At 40.4% G+C, this 20,472-nt stretch overlaps 1 protein-coding gene across 5 annotated transcripts in view; it reads left to right on the forward strand.

The window, feature by feature from the left end:
- The window catches only part of pias1b (protein inhibitor of activated STAT, 1b), a 279,909-nt gene that overhangs the window by 146,994 nt on the left and 112,443 nt on the right, over nucleotides 1–20,472 (forward strand). The window contains exon 3 of one of the 5 annotated variants that reach the window (XM_072278048.1): nucleotides 7,680–7,807. The exons of the other annotated variants lie outside the window; for them this stretch is intronic. Within the exon in view, the coding sequence (XP_072134149.1) occupies nucleotides 7,680–7,807 (128 nt within the window). The remainder of the gene's footprint in view (nucleotides 1–7,679; nucleotides 7,808–20,472) is intronic. 5 annotated transcript variants of the gene reach the window in all.

Consider the following 20,472-nt stretch of genomic DNA (forward strand, 5'->3'; position numbering starts at 1 on the left):
TATTTCATTCTGACGCAGTATATCAGGAAAGTTCTTTGTTTAAAAGCAGATGTCTGCATGGTAATTCAGTAAATAGTTAAAACAAAATCAGGTTGACTGAAATTACTGGCAACAAATTGCAGTTGACATCTAGTCACAACAGATGATGCAATACTTCTGGAAAGACATCTGCTTTCATCCTTTGTACAATACTTTTCTATGCAGAAGACAAGTTTCTGCTGCCTATTGTAAAGATGGAATTGGTTTTGTTCAAGTAGTTTCTATGTGGATCTAATTGGCCAGTAACACAGAACCTTTTGGCTGTAGCTGAAGTAAATGCTACTCTTTTGTCATTTAAAAGAAATTAGTCTTTGGAAAACATTTGGTCAGTTGCATAGCTTGCATGCTAATGTCCTATTAATTAAATGAACTGGGAAAAGCTCCAGTTTTTCACTTGTATGTGGTGGGTTTTAGTTGTGCAGTGGATTCCGGATAATTGGAACATACTGGGACCAGTACATTTTGGCCCAATTGAGCAGCTGCCCCAATTATCTGAAGTTTCATGGAAATGGTTAAAACGCTTTTTTTTAAAAAAAGGACAAACTGCCATTTAACTGAGTAACAAATTATGTAATGAAATTAGAATGCTATCATTACCTCTACAGTACTATGAAAAAATTACTACCGAATAGTTATCAATATTCATCCAGTGTAGCTGTTCTTTGACTGTAAGTGAACAGAATCAGCACAGACATTTAGTCATGATGAATAGTGTCAGGTGGATGGATTTCCATTTGATCCAGTAGGGTAATTTTTTGGTTTATGTCAAATCTTTGTGGCATTTTGGCAAGTGTCTGAATTTTTTAAAGTCCAAATAAAAAAACAATTATCAAAAATTAAAGCGTTTTGAATCTGTGTCCATCGGTCCAAATGGATATAACACAAGTGCATGCAACTAATGCTACTTAAAAATTGTTTGCTATTAATAGATGGAGACACCTGCCAGCATCAGTCCTAGCCTGTATATCGGTCATTAAAATGAACATCTTACCTTGCATTAATTTTATCAGCTCAATCACTTTTATCACTTGCACCTCCAGCAGGATATTGGCAAAAACTGGGCTCCTTACTACAATGCTATGTTTGGAATGGTAAACGACCCAATATAAAATGGTCAGCTCTACAATTCAAAAAGTCGGATGGGGGATTGGCATGTCCAAATTTTAAATTGTATTACTGGGCATTTGTATTTAAAAAGTCTTAGCTATTGGATGGAAGAGGATAAAGTTTCATCATGGAAAAATATAGAACAAGAGCTAATAGCACCAATAAGGTTGAAGGACTTTCTCCTTATAGGTCCTTATAGGTATGTCTACCAAAAAATGTGATTTTTTTTATTACGGTCCAATTTTAACCCATATACTAGAAGTGCTTAGAGCAGCAGAAAAATTCCTAAAATTTAAAAGTGTATGGTGCAAATCAGCTGCATTATGGAACAATAATCGTTTTCTATCTGGGGGGGAAACCATTCACTAACAGAACTTGGGAGGATAAAGGTATTACTACTCCAAGATATTAATGGGGCAAATACTATCCTTAGCTTTCGAGAACTGATATCTCGATATAATATTGATAAACACTCTCTTTTCTACTTTCGAGTAAGATAAGCTTGTAAAGCCTATGGCGTTCCCTGGGAACACACATAAAAGTTGCTGGTGAACGCAGCAGGCCAAGCAGCATCTCTAGGAAGAGGTGCAGTCGGCGTTTCAGGCCGAGACCCTTCAGATTTAAAGGACCATCCCATTTTAAGTTGGATGCAGAGTGCTCCAGGACAGATAAATTAAACTCCCAGAATTATATGCCCGCATCGGGAATGAAAGCCTGGAATAGGGACATATCTGAATTGGGGCAAGACTTAGACTGGGATGCGATTTGGGATAATGCTGCTGGTGCTTTGAAAAACCTAAATCATCGGTATATATACTTGAAATTTTGTCATAGAGCATATTTAACACTGAGAATTAGACATCAAATGGGACTGGTTCATTTTGTCCCCACAGAACCATTGGCTCTTTTATACATGTTGTATGGGAATGTCCAGGGGTTTTTGGTTTGTGGGGGAAGGTTATCAGTACTCTTAAAGAACTAACAGGGGTACAATTACCAATGGACCCCGGTGTACATCTTCTAAATGATGACTTCCACCTTTCCTTTACGGGAAAAAACTCGCAAAATCTGGCTGGCAGGCCTGACTGCAGCTAAGATTGTAGTCCAACGTTGGAAACCTCCCCATGATATTTCAAATACTCACTGGCTTCAGAGCTTTTTGGACATTTCTTACCTGGAACTTTCATCAGCAAGAGTAAATGATGCATGACCAAACACTATCTTAATGTGGGCAAATTTGATATCTAACTTAAAAGATCTTTTGTTAAAATAGGAATGCTTTGTCTGTGTATATACTACTCTTCAGTTGGTTGGTGGAGGGGAGAGGAATGGGGGGGAGAGAGGGGTAGAGGGGGAATGGTGATGAAGGTTGGGGGTGGCTGGGTTAAACAGTCAAAATGTAATTGGCAATTGGTTGTATTGAATGTAATTTGCTGGTGTTACAATATAAAAATTAATAATTTAAAAAAATTGCTTTAAAAATGGTCTAGGTCTTAATGGCCACACAAGTGCACGTGACTGATGTTCGTTAGAAATTGTTTGGCGACAGTCACCTATCCCAACTAAGTGGCATAGTGTCCCAAATAAATGAAGTGAATCCCAGCTACTTTTTGATTAGTCTTTGTTCTTTAAGGGTTGTCCTGTATAAGTGGCTGCCCTGATTAACCGATAGCCCAATTAACTGGAATCCAGTTTTTCTTCTGCGTGTGGGGTGTGGGACAACAGTGAGATAGTATTCCTTCTGGTAAATTCGTTCTCACTGCTGGATATCATGCAAAGGCCAGCTCGAAAGGGACTGAGAATTAGAATTGAATTACTCAATATGCCGGCTGCAGGAATGATTTAGAATAGAGGAATGGAAAGGTTTGTAAAATTTAACATGAAACTGAGATCAACTAATATATAAAAATGTGTTTGGCACCAATACTTTATTATTACTTGCAAAAAAAAAGCATGGCTCCATTTCTGGAAGCAATTCATAAAAAATTTGTATACTTTATTCAGTAATGCCAAAAGATTATTTAAATATTTATTTTGTTGATAAGGAAGCAAGAAAAAAAGATTTAAGTGGAGAATTGTGTATTGCCCTCCATGGTTTCAGCTAATGGCTCATTTGTAACATTTAGCTCTGAGACAGAAATGAAGAGTTCATCTGACACTCTGGACTGATATTCTGCTTATGTCTTCCAAATGCAATACAAGCTGGGAGCTCTCAAACTTGGAATTTGTAGCCTTAATATTTGAATATTCTGCCATTAATTTACACATTAATGTTTGAAGGTGGTATAGAATTTATAGCAATGCAATGAACCCCTTCAGCCCTACTGTGTATTGTTTTCTTGTGCTCTGCTTTATCTATTTCCCCCTACATCTGTTTAGCTTATTTTATTCCACTCTCATTAACTGCCAATGCTGTTTGCCTAAATGAAACTTTACAGTAGCAAGCTTGAATCCAGAAGCTCTTTTAAAATGTTTCTCCAGAAATTTCCCCTTTTATTTAAAATGACATCTTTATATTTATAGCTTCTACCTTTGGACTCTCTCACAGTGGAAACATACGTCTATCCTTTGTCTTCAATAAAGTCTTCGTAAATATCTTCTGTTCGGTCATCTCATTTCCTTTTATCTTTATTTTTCTCTCCCAAAAAAACAACAGTTAGCTCGTTCTAATGCAGATCCACAATTCAGGAAGAATGTGAGTTGTCTTTGTGCAGATTGCAAGGCAATGCAAGAGGCAGCAGTCTCCTCTTAATAAAATGAACCCTGGATCTAAGACTCCCTGAAAACATTTGACACCATTAGTGAATATTATAAAGGGCTTTGCTGGTTGGAATCTGTTATTATTGTAAATATGCAATTCTGTAAATTTACCTGACTATTCCATGTGTTCAAGTTTGTCATTCAACTGTACCATGTTCTTCAGGGATCAAAGTGCAAAACACAGTACATATCATATACAGCACAATATCAACATAGTGTTTTGTAGATATGTAAGTTAAAGTGCATATGACTATTAAATATATAGTACAGTAGTATACTGCTACAGGTGCTGTAATGCATAATGTGTACTGGGTGGCAACAGGGTATTTTTTCTTTTCAAATCTTTATTATTATCCAAAATTAACAAGAGTACATCAAAGTAAGCAACACTTACAATGTCTCAAGAAAAAAAACATTATTTTAAAGATTGAAAACATTCTGGTGATTTTAAAAAAAAAAGGGGGGGAACCCTACTAAGCAAGAAAAAGTGAGGAAAAAGCAACCCCATTTGGTGTTCAACCCCAGAGCCATGCGTTATACAAAAAGCTTCTAAAGATAAACATCAAACAGCCAGCAAGGGGAAAAAAAAGTACCAAAAATTTACAATTAGATCGTGGAGGAAATCTATCAATTAACTTAAATGATAATAATGAGCAAATGAACCCCACCTTTTCTCAAAATCAAACATAGGTTCAAAGGTTCGACTTTTAATTTTCTCCAAACTAAGACATAGCATCACTTGAGAGAACCGTTGTGATAAAGTGGGAGCTGATGTATCCTTTCACTTCAACAAAATGGCCCTCCTAGTTATCAATGTAACAAATGCAATAACATGTTGGTCAGACAGAGATACCGTGGATATTTTGAGGAATTATTCCAAAAAGCACAGTTAATTTGTTAGGTTGTAAATTAATTTTAAGTGCTTTAGAAATAACGAAAAAACTGACTTCTAGAACTGTTCCAGTATAGAACAAGACCAAAACGTGTGTCAGTGTAACTGTCACAGTTTTACATCTATCACGGGGTCCCCAACCTTTTTTGCATTGTGGACCGGTTTAATATTGACAATATTCTTGCGGACCGGCCGACCGGGGGGGGGGAGTAGGGTTGCCAATGGACAAGAGTAGCAGTCAAATGCGTTGTTTACCCAGAAAGACTACAATAGCCATGAAGCCTTGCGCGGGCACCAGTGCGCATGCGCGTTGTGACCTGCCGATTCCCGCCCTCCCCCCCCCCCCCCCCCGCAAATCCTTTTTAGCGATTCTGTTCGTCGGGGGTGGGTGTTAATCACTACTGGAATATAGGCGATAAGTGGGTAATACACTCAATTTTGTTTCTAAAAGGGTTTATCTAATGAATTTAATATTAAACACACAGCGCATATTTTCCTTGTATGAATACAGTGATAAGTCAATTATCAGGGGAGGACAGGGGAGCTTGAAGTGTTGAACGAACTTCCAGTAGAAGTGGTAGAGGCAGGTTTGATATGATCATTTAAAGAAAAATTGGATAGGAAAGGAATGGAGGGTTATGGGCTGTGTGCAGGTCGGTGGGACTAGGTGAGAGTAGCGTTCAGCACGGACTAGAAGGGCAGAGATTGCCTGTTTCCGTGCTGTAATTGTTATAGGGTCACTTATAAGTCAATAGCATCATAACATTTTAAGTAACATTTGGATATCAAACACACAGCACATATTTTCCCCATATAAATACATAAAATCATTGCAACACACCAATATCGCTGAATCAGTGGGAGCCCTGGGCTTGTTTCCCTGCAACAACACGGTCCTATCGAGAGGTGATGGGAGACAGCGATATTCGAAGGGGGTTCCTTATGTCCAGTCTATTCCGCGATTTAGTTTTCATTACATTCATTGCAGAAAAGCCCACTTCGCAGAAAAATGTTGGAAATGGAAGCAACGTTTTCAGTGCTTTCGTGGCTATCTCAGGAGATTCAGCCTTGACTTTGATGCAGAATGCCGGCAGAGATGTTATGTCAAACATACTGTCGTCATTTGCAAGCTTGAGGAGTTGATCTCCTTCCCGCGCTGACATGGATGACGCGCAGGTCACGACCTCACATGCGTAATAGCTGATCAGTGGCTGTGACAGGGAATGAGGAAAGGTGCAGCTGACTCATATCGCCAAATCATATCGCTTCCTCGGGGCCCGGTGGTTGGGGACCGCTATCTATCACAATAACTATCAACATTAGGGAATATTTTAGACAGTCTCTCCTTCTTCAAATGGTAACTATGTACAATTTTAAATTGAATCAGTGAATGACTAGCACAGATTGAAGAAGCATTAACCAGCTTCAGAATCCGCGTCCAGTCCTCCGTCATAAAAGTCAAATTAAGTTCCCTTTCCCAATCTTGTTTAATCTTCAATAAAAGACGCTTATCTCATTGTAATAGTAAATTATAAATTCTTCCAATGGAACCCTTCATCGAAGGATTCATACTCAATATAGTATCTAACAGGTCAGCATCCAATACATAAGGAAAATTACTTAAATATTTTTGTAAGAAATGTTTAACTTGAAGGTATTGTAAAAAGTGAGTATGAAAGAGAATATTTATCAACTAATTGTTCAAAAGACATCAGTCTATCTTCTTTAAATAAATCCAAAAAAGAATTAATACCTTTATTTTGGCAACATGGTATTCATCAAGTGTCACAGCCTGGGGGGGCGGGGGGGGGTAGTTGTTGCTCAGTCTAATAGTTTTTGGTCTTGTACGTTCTGACTGATGATATGAAGTCAAAGAAAGTGTGGGACAGATGAGGGGTCCTTAACAATTCTGAAGTCTCTGTGAACGCAGTGCTTCTGATATATGCTGTGGATGGGGTGGGGGGAAGTGGTGTAGGGCAGAGAGACCGCAATGATTTTCCTCAGTAATCCTCAATCCACTGCAGGATCTTTCGGTCAGCTTCCTCGTTAAAGTTAAGTAGGTGATTATAACAATTGAAATTGTAGTCAATTGTTTGTTATCTTTTGAGCTTCAAACATTGTGGGGGAGTGAGATCCTCTTGGATTCTCCAAAATTCTCTCTTGTAGGTTTCTGGTGTGAATAAAGAATTTTGTACTTCCCAGTTACAGCTTCCATATGCCTCAGCTTTAGTCAGCCACAACATAGTTAGGGTTTCAATGTCTAGGGAAGCTTTTAGTATATTGCAATTCTCCTACTGAATGTGGGGTGCAATTTCAAGATGAAAGTGACAGTTACCATGGTCTGGAGATCCTTCAGCCTAGTGGGAAGCCTGTTGGCATTGAGGTGCATAATTGCATGGAAAAAGGTTCTGCCCTGTTGGGTGAAGTCTTTCATTGTTGGTCAATTATGCTTATTGATTTATTGAGTATTTCTGCAAGAAAATGAATCTCAGGGTCGTATATGGTGATGTGTACTTGGATAATTTACCTTGAACTTCTGAAATGAGTGTTAGGATGATTTTTGAGCTTTGCTTGATACCAGTCTGCACTAAGATCCACTCTGTTGTCTTTCTCCTATCCTATGTATAATGACTCACCATACACGAAGGTTCCATGAGTATCATTTGTCTTTCATACTGCACGTCTCTTATGCTACACATGGGTGTTTGAGAAGACATTGAAGTGAAGCCAAATCTAGCAGTTTGTAATCTGTACTTCAGTCTTTGGTGTTTAAACATTGCTATAAGTGTTCATGAGCCAGAGAGCGTGATTCTGTGCATATATTAGGGAGGTGTTTGTAATTTGGATCTAAATATTGGAGTCACTATTGTGATTATTGCAGATGATACCAAAGGTGTGATTGATTGCGAGGAAGAAAATTGTAGGTTGTGGGAAGACATCAACAGACGAGTGACAAATGGAATTCAATCCAGAAAACTGAATACACTTGGTGTGGTAAAGGAACTCAAGGTAATAGTACAAGTGTAAGAACAAATAGTGTACCTTTCCCTAAACTGCTGATGGTGGTATGATGAATAAAGTGGGGTTAAGAAGTTGGGCCAGACAATACTGGACTTTGAGGTGGATGGTCCTGAGTTTGAATCTGTCCGGGCCCAACCTGGGCAGCGGCAGTATCTGCATGAAAGAAAGGCCTGGCAATCTACTTCCGTATCTTGCTACGGCATCCCTATGGACAACTAAACTATTGATAGAGTCACCATGAGTTGACGACGGCTCAGTGGCACTCAACAACAAGAAGTATTCAGGATACTTTTATTGTCTGAGTCTTAGAATACAAAAGAAGGGAAATTAGACTAGTCTGTATATTTTTTAAAAAAGACATTATGCCAAAGGTAAAATTCTGGTTCAAAGTATATGTATTCTCAAAGCATGTATACATTGTACAACATTGAGATTTATCTCTTTACAAGCAGCCACAAAAACCCAAAAGAACCCATTTATAAAAAAAAATTGCCTAATGCGCAAAGAGGGAAAAACAAATCATTCAAACAATAAAAGCAAGCAATATCATTCAAAACTAAAGTGAGTCCATGCACATGAAGCCAGGAGCAGGCCCTCAACCTTAGTGCAGTGAGGAGTGGAGCAAATGTCACGGAGCAGCAAGCACAACCAACCTGACCCTCAGTTCCAGTCCCAACACCCTGCCTTTCCAATCCATCTGACCTGGTATTTAATTTGTCCAAACATCATGTTGTTCCTCATTCTAAGACCTGGGCTCTGCCGCATTGATGTGCTCTGGGTCTGGACCCTGCCACTACGTTTTGACCCATACCCGATCTTTCCAAATTGGTCCGGTGCTTAGATCGATCAGACCTCCTAGGTTTAGGTGGGTGGGCTCTGAAACTACTCCACTCTGTCTTTTCTCTGCCTTGCACACTTTAACTCCGCCTTGACCATGCCCCAACCCTGCTCCAACCAATTCTCCTCAAACACACCTCGAACTCTCTCTGAATCACTCTCGGACTCTCAACCTCGCTTTTGCTTGCCTCTTCATTGTTTGTGGTGATTATTTAACATAATTTTTTTTACATAATATATGTTATTAATAAAGTATTTAGTTGTATTTCTTTAGGAACCGCCAATAAGTTGTTGCTCATCTTCAGTAATACCATCTTAAACTGAAAACTGTACACTACAGGAAGGATGGTACTTTAGAGATGGTGCAGAGAATGCATGTACAGTGCAAAAGTCGTAGGCATCCTAGATTTTTATCTAAAGTTTGTTTTAGTTGTTTATTTTCTCTTCTGCATTGGTGTCAGTTGAAAAGGGAAAATTTTAGATTTCCAGACATTCATGTTCCAAAAAATTCAATATTACAGAAATGTTTCTATTTAAAGTAACAAAGTAATATTAGCCTCTTTTCAAATAAGATCTTGATTGCTTTGTAGGTGTAGAGCCCAGTGCATGATTAAACAAAGATAACAAACCAGGTTCTAATTATCAGTGACATGAGCTGAATGAACTAAACTGACAAACAGAAACGGGTGTAGAAGGAATCAAACTGGGTGAAGGGCAAGCAAATTAAAAGGTGAGGGTTTGGCAGATCTGATAGTTAACCTTCAAATCATCAATTCTTAACCGTGGTTAGAGTGAACATAGGAACAGAACACAAGGTGGTCATCCTGCATTAGCAAGGTCTCTCCCAAGCAGAAATTTTGTGGCAGACTAGTTTCAAGGTGTGTCCAAGCTCCTTTTCAGAAGCGCAAGGAAATGGGCAAGGTTGAGGACCAGAAATACAGTGGTTGGCCACAGAAACTGATTGTAGCATATGAGGGATATATCAAACTGTTGTCCCTTCTAAATCAGTAGTAGTCCAGCACTGCTCAGAACTCTCAGAAACCACTGGAACCCAGGTGCAATGCTCTACAGTCTGGAGAAGTCTGGTCAGAAGTGGTCTTCATGGAAGAGTTGCTGCGAAAAAGCCATTCCTCCGAAGTTGAAACAAAGACATGAGAACCACCTACACACAAAAGCACAAGGACGGGTGCTGAACAATGTCAGCAAGTGCTCCAGACTGATGAGTGAAAATTTGAAATTTTTGGCTCAAATAGGAGGCAGTTTGTCTGCAGAGCAGCCAACAGTGAAGCATGACAGAGGTTCCCGACAGGTTTGGGGCTGCATTTCTGCAAATGGAGTTGGCGATCCAGTCAGAGTTAATGGAATCCTCGGTGCTGAGAAATACAAGCAGATTCTCATCCATTAATGCAATATAATTAAGGAGACGTATGATTGGTCCCAACTTTATTCTGCAGCAGGACAATGACCCCAGGCACATGGCCAAAGTCATCAAGAACTATCTCCAGTAAAATGAAGAACAAGCAGTTCTGCAAAAGATGGTATGGCCTCCATAGAGCCCTGATCTCAACATCACTGGGGCTGTATGTGATTACTTGGAGAGATGGAAGCAAGTGAGACAGCCAAAGTCTGCAGAAGAGCTGTGGCAAGTTCTCCAAGATGCTTGGAGCAACCTACAAACTGATTTTCTTAAAGTGCATGACAGTATACCTAAAAGAATTGACACAATTTTCAAGGCAAAGGGTGGTCATACCAAATATTGGTTTGATTTAGGTTTTTGCTTTTTACTGCTCTTTATAGCATTTTTTGTTTATTTAGAAATTTTTCATTTCATTATTTTTGAAGGCATCTTCACTTTAATAAATTTCTTTTTTACATTTGTCTAAGGTGTTTTGCACAGTACTGTAGATGTTAGCAAGTCTGAAGTTTAGGTACGTGATTTAAATGGGGGGCTCTAGACACTAAGGACCCTTTTTGCTTAGAGGCCAGTAACTTTTAAATTAGTAATTTGTTAGATAAGAGGAACGGTTGAAACTATTTCATACCCAAATTGGGAATGGGTATTGTGAGCAGAAAACCATATTTTTGAAAATTAGACTTGGATGAGCTGAGACTCATCCAAGATTGGGAAGTAAATTGAGCCTTTTTCTGAACGATGTGAAAATGATTAGCTAAATAGTTTCCTTTCTGTGCCCCTCTGGGGTTTTTGTTTTAGTTTGAGTTCAGTATTATGCCTCTATTTCATGAATTATGTACATTGCATTTGTGTAAAATGGACAATGCTCCATCAATCAGTGAAAAAAATAAAAGTATAGTTGAACCTCAAAAGGAATAATCTATGTCTTATTCTTAGTGGGCCATGTGGGTGGAAATTAGACCAGATGGTTCAGTTATTTCCCAGTGGCAATTGTTTCCTCCTTTCACTCTCCTTTGAAAATTGTCCTTTTGATCTATATGAAAATGTATCGGTTAGCTCGATATTATTACAGCTCTGGGCATTGGCGTTTAATCCTGGTGTCCTCTGTAAGTAGTTTCTGTATATCTTCCCTGTAGAATGCATGTGTTTTCACTGGGTCCTCCAGTTTCCTCCCACAGTCCAAAGTACTACCAGGTAGGTTAATTGGTCATTATAACTTGTCCTGTGATTAGGTTAGGGTTAAATTGGGATTGTCAGGGTGATGAGTTCAGGTGCTCAAAATTGGTCAATCGTGGAGTGCAAACTCTGCAGTTTTAAGTATGTGCTATTTAACTGGTACCCGTCTTTTACATTTTGCATAGTGTGGGAATTAGTGTGGAGATATTTCAGGATGATATATCTGTCAGGATGGCACCTGTTGAGATCAAGCAACGTCAGGTTGAGAACCCTGATGATCCGAGCCAGCAGCTGACCCTAATTACGACTATTGATAAGCTCTTCACCCCCGGGAAGAAACAGTACATTTTGTCAGAGTTGCCCTCACTGGAAATTCGGAATTCTGGCACAAGCTCAAGGAAATGGTTGAAATTCACTAGCTGCACCCTTAAGATATACACGTGTTGGTAAAAGTGAAGTGCCTGAGGAAAATGTGGGACAGTATGGCCCAGGGGATGTGGGATGGTACATGGGCAACTACCAGGAATGCCAGTAATGAAAAAAGATGCCGCTTTGTTAAGGGGGAAATGAGGCAGCGACTAGGGGGAGGTGAAAGTAACTGGCGAGCAACAATGGCAGTGATTCAAAAAGCTGATGAGACAGCCATGGATTATGCAGAATGCAAATATCAAGCATATGAGGAGTATTCTGGGTTGGATAATCCGGGGAAGGGCAACCAAGCCTTCCTGAAAATGATGAAAGAAGGCCTAAGCTCAGCCCACCAGGAAGTTTTAGTTTTGGGGATAGCAGTGGGGTCGACCTACTCTGCAAGAGTTTCATGGGCCAGTGAGATAGACCGAAGAAAGTTCAAGAGAAATCGTAAAGTGGCTATAGTGGATGTAGCTGCTGTGATGCTCCAGAGGGGTTGTTTTGTTTGCTGGCGACCAGGGCATGAAGCAAAAAAAAATTGGAATAGGTGTAGGAGGGTAAAGGAGTTGATATGCTACAGGTGTGGCCTTTTGGGACATGGTTGGAGGCAGTGTCTGGAAAAAAAGAAAGGAAAACAAGTCAATGTCACAGCAGACATGCAATCTCTCACCCCATTGGCATCCAGTCTGACCAATCTGACTGCAACCAGATCATACAGCTAGTAAAGGCAGCTCCCAGGTCTGAAAAAGATGTGGCGGCAGCCCCCATGGTGGTGCATTGTTAGGAAGGGCAGGCAGGTGATGGGACTTGCTGCTAATAGGCTGAGTATTAAATCATTAGGGATGTAGAATCAGAAAGGATAGCTAATGCGGTACTTAAGGTGTTGTATCTAAATGCGTGTAGTATAAGAAATAAGGTGGATGATCTTGGAGTATTACAGATTGCCAGGTATGATGTCTCCATCACTGAGTTATGACTGAAGGACGGTTGTAGTTGGGAGCTGAATGTCCAAGGTTACATGTTATATCAGAGGGGGTGGTGTGGCTCTACTAGTAAAGAATGGCATAAAATCAGTAGAAAGATGTGACATAGGATTAGAAGATGTTGAATCCTTGTGGGTTGAGTTAAGAAACTGCGAGGGTAAAAGGACATTGATGACAGTTGTATACAGACATCCCAACAGTGGCTGGGAGGTGGACCATGCGTTACAACAGGAAATAGAAAAGGTGGGTCAAAAGGTCAATGTTATGGTAGTCATGAGAGATTTTAACAAGCGGGTTGATTGGGAAAATCAGGTTGGTAATGGTAGGGAGCTTAAGGTAAAAGAACCCTTAGAAACCAGTGATCACTATGATTGGTTTCAACTTGACATTTGATAGGGAGAAGGTAAAGTCTGACGCAGCAGTATTTCAGTGGAGTAAGGGAAATTGCAGTGGTACGAGAGAGGAATTGGCCAAAGTAAATTGGAAGGAGCTGCTGGCAGGGATGTCAGCAGAGCAGCAATGGCGTGTGTTTCTGGGAAAAATGAGAGGGGTGCAGCACGTGTATTCCAACAATGAAGAAATACTCAAATAGTAAAATAGTACAACTGTGCTGACAAGGGAAGTCAAAGCTATTGTAGAAACAAAAGAGAGGGCATACAACAAAGCAAAAATTAGTGGGAAGATAGAGAATTGGGAAGTTTTTAAAAACCTACAGAGAGCAACTTAAAAAAAAACCTTGGAAGGGAAAAGATGAAATATGAAAGCAAGCTAGCAAATAATATCAAAGTGGATAGTAGAAGTTTTTTTCAAGTATGTTAAAAATAAAAGAGAAATGAGAGTGGACATAGGACTGCTAGAAAATGAGGCACGAGAAATAATAACGGACAAGGAGATGGCTGATGATTTAAATGAGTGGTTTGCTTCAGTCTTCACTGTGGAAGACATTAGCAGTGTGCAGATGTTGCAGTGTGTGAAGGAAGAGAAGTGGGTGCAGTTACTGTTACGAGAGAGAAGGTGCTCAAAAAGCTGAAAGACCTAAAAGTACAGAAGTCACCTGGACCAGAGGAACTGCACTCTAGGATTCTGAAAGGGGTAGCGTTAGAGATTGTGGTGGCATTAGAAATGATCTTTCAAAAATCATTGGACTCTGGCATGGTGCCAGATGACTGGAAAATTGCAAATGTTACTTCACTCTTTAAGAAAGGAGGAAGGCAGCAGAAAGGAAATTATAGACCAGTTAGCCTGACCTCTGTGGTTGGGAAGATGTTGGAGTCAATTGTTAAGGATGAGGTTTTGGAGTACTTGGTGACACAGGACAAAGTCAGCATGGTTTTCTTAAGGGAAAATCTTGCCTGACCAACCTGTTGGAATTCTTTGAGATTACAAGTAGGATAGATAAAGGGGATGCCGTGGATGTTGTATATTTTGACTTTCAGAAGGCCTTTGACAAGGTGCCACACATGAGGCTGCTTACCAAGTTAAGAGCCCATGGTATTACAGGAAAGTTACTAACATGGTTAGAACATTGGCTGATTGGTAGGAAGCAGCAAGTGAGACTAAAAGGTTGGCTGCCAGTGTCTAGTGGTGTTCTGCAGGGGTCGGTGTTAGGACCACTTCTTTTATGCTGTATATAAATGATTTAGATGATGGAATAGATGGCTTTGTTGCCAAGTCTGCAGATGATACAAAGATTGGTGGAGGGGCAGGTAGTGTTGAGGAAATGGGTAGGATGCAGAAGGACTTAGATTAGGAGAATGGGCAAGAAAGTGACAAGTGAAATACAGTGTTGGAAAATGCATGGTCATGCACTTTGGTAGTAGAAATAAATGCGCGGAATATTTTCTAAATGGAGAAAATCCAGGAATCTGAGATGCAGAGGGATTTGGGAGTCTTTTTGCAGAACACCCTGAAGGTTAACTTGCAGGTTGAGTCGGTTGTGAGGAAGGAAAATGCAATGTTAGCATTCAATTCAAGAGGTCTAGAATACAACAACAAGGATGTGATGCTGAAGCTTTATGAGGCACAGGCGAGGCTTCACTTTGAATATTGTGAACAGTTTTGGGCTCCTCATCTTAGAAAAGATATGCTGGCATTAGAGAGGGTCCAGAGGAGGCTCGCAAGGATGATTCCAGGAAAGAAAGGATTGTCATACAAGAAATATTTGATGGCTCTAGATCTGTACTTGCTGGAATTCAGAAGGATGGGGGGGGGGTGAAATCTCATTGAAACCTTTCGAATGTTGAAAGGCCTAGACAGAGTAGATGTGGAAAGGATTTTTCCCATGGTGGGGGAGTCTAGGACAAGAGGGTACAGTCTCAGGATAGAGGGCATCCTTTCAAAACGATGCAGAGAAATTTCTTTATCCAAAGGGTGGTAAATTTGTGGAATTTGTTGCCACATGCAGCTGTGGAGGCCAGGTCGTTGGGTGTACTTAAGGCAGAGATTGACAGGTTCTTGATTAGACATGGCATCAAAGGTTACAGGGAAAAGGCCAGGAACTGGGGTTGAGGAAATTTTAAAAAGGATCAGCCATGATTTGAATGGCTTGGCAAACTTGATGGGCCAGATTGCCTAATTCTACTCCTGTGTCTTATGGTTGCTGGGTGGTGTGGGTCGAAGGACTGGGAGGGCCTACTCCACACTGTATTTCTTGTTTAAAAAATGCAATAAGATGATGCAAGTTATTTTTTGTTAATTCCTTAAATGCAACAGGTCTTGCATTCAATCCCTGTTTTGTGTCATGTTCGCTAACCTTGGTGTGCTGTGATTAATTTATGTGCTGCTGGAAAATTAGCCGGATGTCCCACTACTAGAAAGCGATGTATGTGAATGGTTGGCTAAGAAAGTGTTTAATAGTTGTAAAGTACCAGGTCAATAGCCTGTTTGCAAATGATCTCATTCATGAAGAATTACTATTCTAACACGTAATGTGGACAAAGCAAAGGAGGACCTTGAAAGTGTGAATTGCCCAATAACACAATGGCTTAGGGTTTTGACAAATGAAGCTAGTTATCATGGATGTGAATAGCTCAGTATTTATTTCTATTCTGCATCCATAGTTTTATTAACTGCTCATGTGAGTTGAGAGCTCAGGCCATTGGGAGTAATGTTAGAACAGAAAGACAATTGGCTAATAGAAAATACTTATTCTTAGAAATTTCACGAAGTTTATTCTTTGGATTTCTTGAGAGGAAAGATTGATAAATTGTTAATATTTAGAAGAATGAGAAGTGATCTTTTTTCTAAGACTTAATTCGAAGAATATTTCGCAGGGTAGAATCGGGCAGGTTTTCAGATTTAAGGGGTCACCAGTTTAGAAAGGTGAGGAATCTACTGAGATTTGAATTTTTGGAATTCTGTACCATAGTGGACTGAGTTTGAATAACTGAATCCATTCATGGCTTAGATAAGTTTCTGGTTTTTAGCATTGCGGTTTCTAGGACATAGTCAACAAAGGGAGAGCTGAGGTCAAGATTAGATCAGCCTATTATATTAAATGGCAGAGCAGGTTTAAGGGCTTGCATGGTCTAATTTTGCCAATGCTATTAAAAATTCAAGCAAGTGTGATACATTTATTACCTTTAATATACATATGCCAAGTTATCTAATAAATCATAATACTAATAGGAATTGTCATCTTTTGTGGTTGCTGGCACACACTAAAAGACTACTTAATTGATTAACCATGTGTTATCTAAAATCTGTTGAAATGAGCGCCAACTTTTCTAGCATTTTAATAATCCAGAACTGATCAAGCAATGATGTCCTTTCACTTTTGTGAAGCTGCATCTGAAATAGAATGTGCTAAATAGAGCAGGTTTTGAATAAATGTGAGTAAAGACAAAAGCAAGGATAGTCATATAAAGCTAGAAAGCCCACTTCCTGACAAGCAAATAAGAAATCATTGTCATTCCATCCTCAATGTCTTGCTCACTACTGAATTGCTTGTGCTGTCAGTCTTTCCACTTTGGTTTCTCTTTACATTTGCTGCAAGATTTATTTTGTGTGTCAGGTTCTGGATTATATGGTGGCTGTCGTTTTTGGAAATGGTACCATTTACATGGCAATGCAAATCAGTATTATAATGTGCCCTGATCAGTTATCGGGCATATTTAGGGCTAAAGTATCTTGGCCTTGGGGTAATCATAAGATTCTGGAGCACAAAGGGAATTATGACTGAAATTGATAATTAAATGGAGGACTGCTGTTGTGAAATTGGAAAAACTCTTAGTCAATTGCACCAAGCCAAAATCAAGTGTCATGCACGGATTATGCTAATATTGATACAGCAGAGTCTTTTTTTATACCTTAAAAGACAAAACAGGTTAAGGAAGAAAAGTGAAGGCATGGTGAGGTGTTAATAGTTTGAAATAGCATGCTATTTTAAAATACAAGTCATTGGTGAATCTGCTGGTGCAGGTTTTAATGTACTGAAGGAATTTCCTGATGTTAGACCATAAGACAAAGGAGCAGAAGTCGGCCATTCATCCCATCGAGTCCGCTCCGCCATTTTATCATGAGCTGATCCATTCTCCCATTTAGTCCCACTCCCTCGCCTTCTCACCATAACCTTTGATGCCCTGGCTACTCAGATACCTATCAATCTCTGCCTTAAATACACCCAATGACTTGGCCTCCACTGCTGCCCGTGGCAACAAATTCCATAGATTCACCACCCACTGACTAAAAAAATTTCTTCGCATTTCTGTTCTGAATGGGCGCCCTTTAATCCTTAAGTCATGCCCTCTCGTACTAGACTGCCCCATCATGGGAAACAGCGTTGCCACATCCACTCTGTCCATGCCTTTCAACATTCAAAATGTTTCTATGAGGTCTCCCCTCATTCTTCTAAACTCCAAGGAATACAGTCCAAGAGCGGACAAACGTTCCTCATATGTTAACCCTCTCATTCCCGGAATCATTCTAGTGAATCTTCTCTGTACCCTCTCCAACGTCAGCACATCCTTTCTTAAATAAGGAGACCAAAACTGCCCACAGTACTCCAAGTGAGGTCTCACCAGCTCCCTATAGAGCCTCAACATCACATCCCTGCTCCTATACTCTATTCCTCTAGAAATGAATGCCAACATTGCATTCGCCTTCTTCACTATTAACTCAACCCGGAGGTTAACTTTAAGGGTATCCTGCACGAGGACTCCCAAGTCCCGTTGCATCTCCGAACTTTGAATTCTTTCCCCATTTAAATAATAGTCTGCCCGTTTATTTTTTCTGCCAAAGTGCATAACCATGCACTTTCCAACATTGTATTTCATTTGCCACTACTTTGTTCATTCTCCCAATCTATCCAAATCTCTCTGCAGACTCTCTGTTTCCTCAGCACTACCGGCCCCTCCACCTACTTTGTATCATCAGCAAACTTAGCCACAAAGCCATCTATTCCATAATCCAAATCATTGATGTAAATGTAAAAAGAAGCGGCCCCGACACGGACCCCTGTGGAACACCACTGGTAACCGGCAGCCAACCAGAATAGGATCCCTTTATTCCCACTCTCTGTTTCCTGCCAATCAGCCAACACTCTATCCACGTATGTAACTTTCCTGTAATTCCATGGGCTCTTATCTTGTTAAGTAGTCTCAAGTGTGGCACCTTGTCAAAGGCCTTCTGAAAATCCAAATATACAACATCCACTGCATCTCCCTTGTCTAGCCTACTGGTAATTTCCTCAAAAAATTGTAATAGGTTTGTCAGGCAGGATTTTCCTTTAAGGAATTCATGCTGAGTTCTGCCTATCTTGTCATATGCCTCCAGGTACTCTGTAACTTCATCCTTGACAATCGACTCCAACAACTTCCCAACCACCGATGTCAAGCTAACAGGTCTATAATTTCCTTTTTGCTTCCTTGCCCCTCTTCTTAAATAGCGGAGTGACATTTGCAATCTTCCAGTCCTCCGGAACCATGCCAGAATCTATCGACTTTTGAAAGATCATTGCTAATGCCTCCGCAATCTCCACAGCTACTTCCTTCAGAACACGAGGGTGCATTCCATCTGGTCTGGGAGATTTATCTACCTTTAGACCAGCGGTCCCCAACCACCGGGCCGCAGAGCATGCGCTACTGGGCCGCGAAGAAGCGATATGATTTGGTCAGCTGCACCTTTCCTCATTCCCTGTCACGGCCACTGATCAGCCATTACGCATGCGAGGTCATGACTTGCGCATCATCCGTGTCAGGGCGGGAAGGCGATCAACTCCTCGAGCTTGCAAATGACAACGGGCTGAAAAGTATGTTTGGCATAACATCTCTATCGGCATTTTGGATCATAGTCAAGGCTAAATATCCTGAGATAGCCACGAAAGCGCTGAAAACGTTGCTTCCATTTCCAACATTTTTCTGCAAAGTGGAGTTTTCTGCAATGAATGCAACGAAAACTAAACTGCGGAATAGACTGGACATCAGGAACCCCCTTCGAGTATCGATGTCTCCCATCACCCCTCGATAGGACGGTGTTGTTGCAGGGAAACAAGCACAGGGCTCCCACTGATTCAGCGATATTGGTGTGTTGCAATGATTTTATATATTCATACTGGGAAAATATGTGCTGTGCGTTTAATATCCAAATATTACTTAAAATATTATGATGCTATTGACTTACTTATATAACCATATAACAATTACAGCACGGAAACAGGCCATCTCTCCCCTTCTAGTCCGTGCCGAACGCTACTCTCACCTAGTCCCACCGACCTGCACTCAGCCCATAACCCTCCATTCCTTTCCTGTCCATATACCTATCCAATTTTTCTTTAAATGATCATATCGAACTTGCTTCTGCCACTTCTACTGGAAGTTCGTTCAACACTTCAAGCTCCCCTGATAATTGACTTATTATATCCATGCGAGGAAAATATGCGCTCTGTGTTTAATATTAAATTCGTTAGATAAACCTTTTTAGAAACAAAATTGAGTGTATTACCCACTTATAACCTATATTCCGGTAGTGATTAACACCCACCCCCACGAACAGAATCGCCAAAAAGTATTTGCTTTGGGGGGTGGGAATCGGCAGGTCACGACGCGCATGCGCATTGGTGTCCGTGCAAGGCTTCATGGTCATTGTAGTCTTTTGGGTAAACAACACATTTGACTGCTACTCTTGTTCGTTGGCAACCCTACACTCCCCCCCCCCCCCCCCCCCGTTGGCCGGTCCGCAAGAATATTGTCAATATTAAACCGGTCCGCAGTGCAAAAAAGGTTGGGGACCCCTGCTTTAGACTATTCAGCTTCCTGAGTACCTTCTCTGTCGTAATTGTGACTTCCTGCGCACACTTCTCTTCCCTGCCACCCTTGAGTGTCCGGTATATTGCTGATGTCTTCCTCAGTGAAGACTGATGCAAAATACTCGTTCAGTTCCTCTGCCGTCTCTTTATCTCCCATTACAATTTCTCCAGCATCATTTTCTATTGGCCCTATATCTACTCTCACCTGTCTTTTACTCTTTATATACTTGAAAAAGCTTTTGGTATCCTCTGATATTTTTTGCTAGCTTCCTTTCATAGTTAATCTTTTCTTTCTTAATGAACTTCTTGGATTCCTTTTGTAAGGTTTTAAAAACTTCCCAATCCTCTGTCTTCCCACTAATTTTTGCTTCCTTGTATGCCCTCCCTGTTTTGGCTAATCTTGTTAGAAGGTGTGTTGGTTGGTGGGGTAGGGTGTGTGGCAATAGGGGAGATGCAGTGATAAACAACCCTTCAGTGCTTGAGCCTGTATTATATTTATTTAGCTGGGCAGGGGAATGCCCAAACACAGGTATATTGCTGAGAGTAAAGATCAATGTCTGGTTTTAAAATATTGAAAGATGGGCTGACATTA

The sequence above is a fragment of the Mobula birostris genome, chromosome 14, assembly GCF_030028105.1.
Source record: "Mobula birostris isolate sMobBir1 chromosome 14, sMobBir1.hap1, whole genome shotgun sequence".
In the NCBI taxonomy this organism is placed as follows: Eukaryota; Metazoa; Chordata; class Chondrichthyes; order Myliobatiformes; family Myliobatidae; genus Mobula; species Mobula birostris.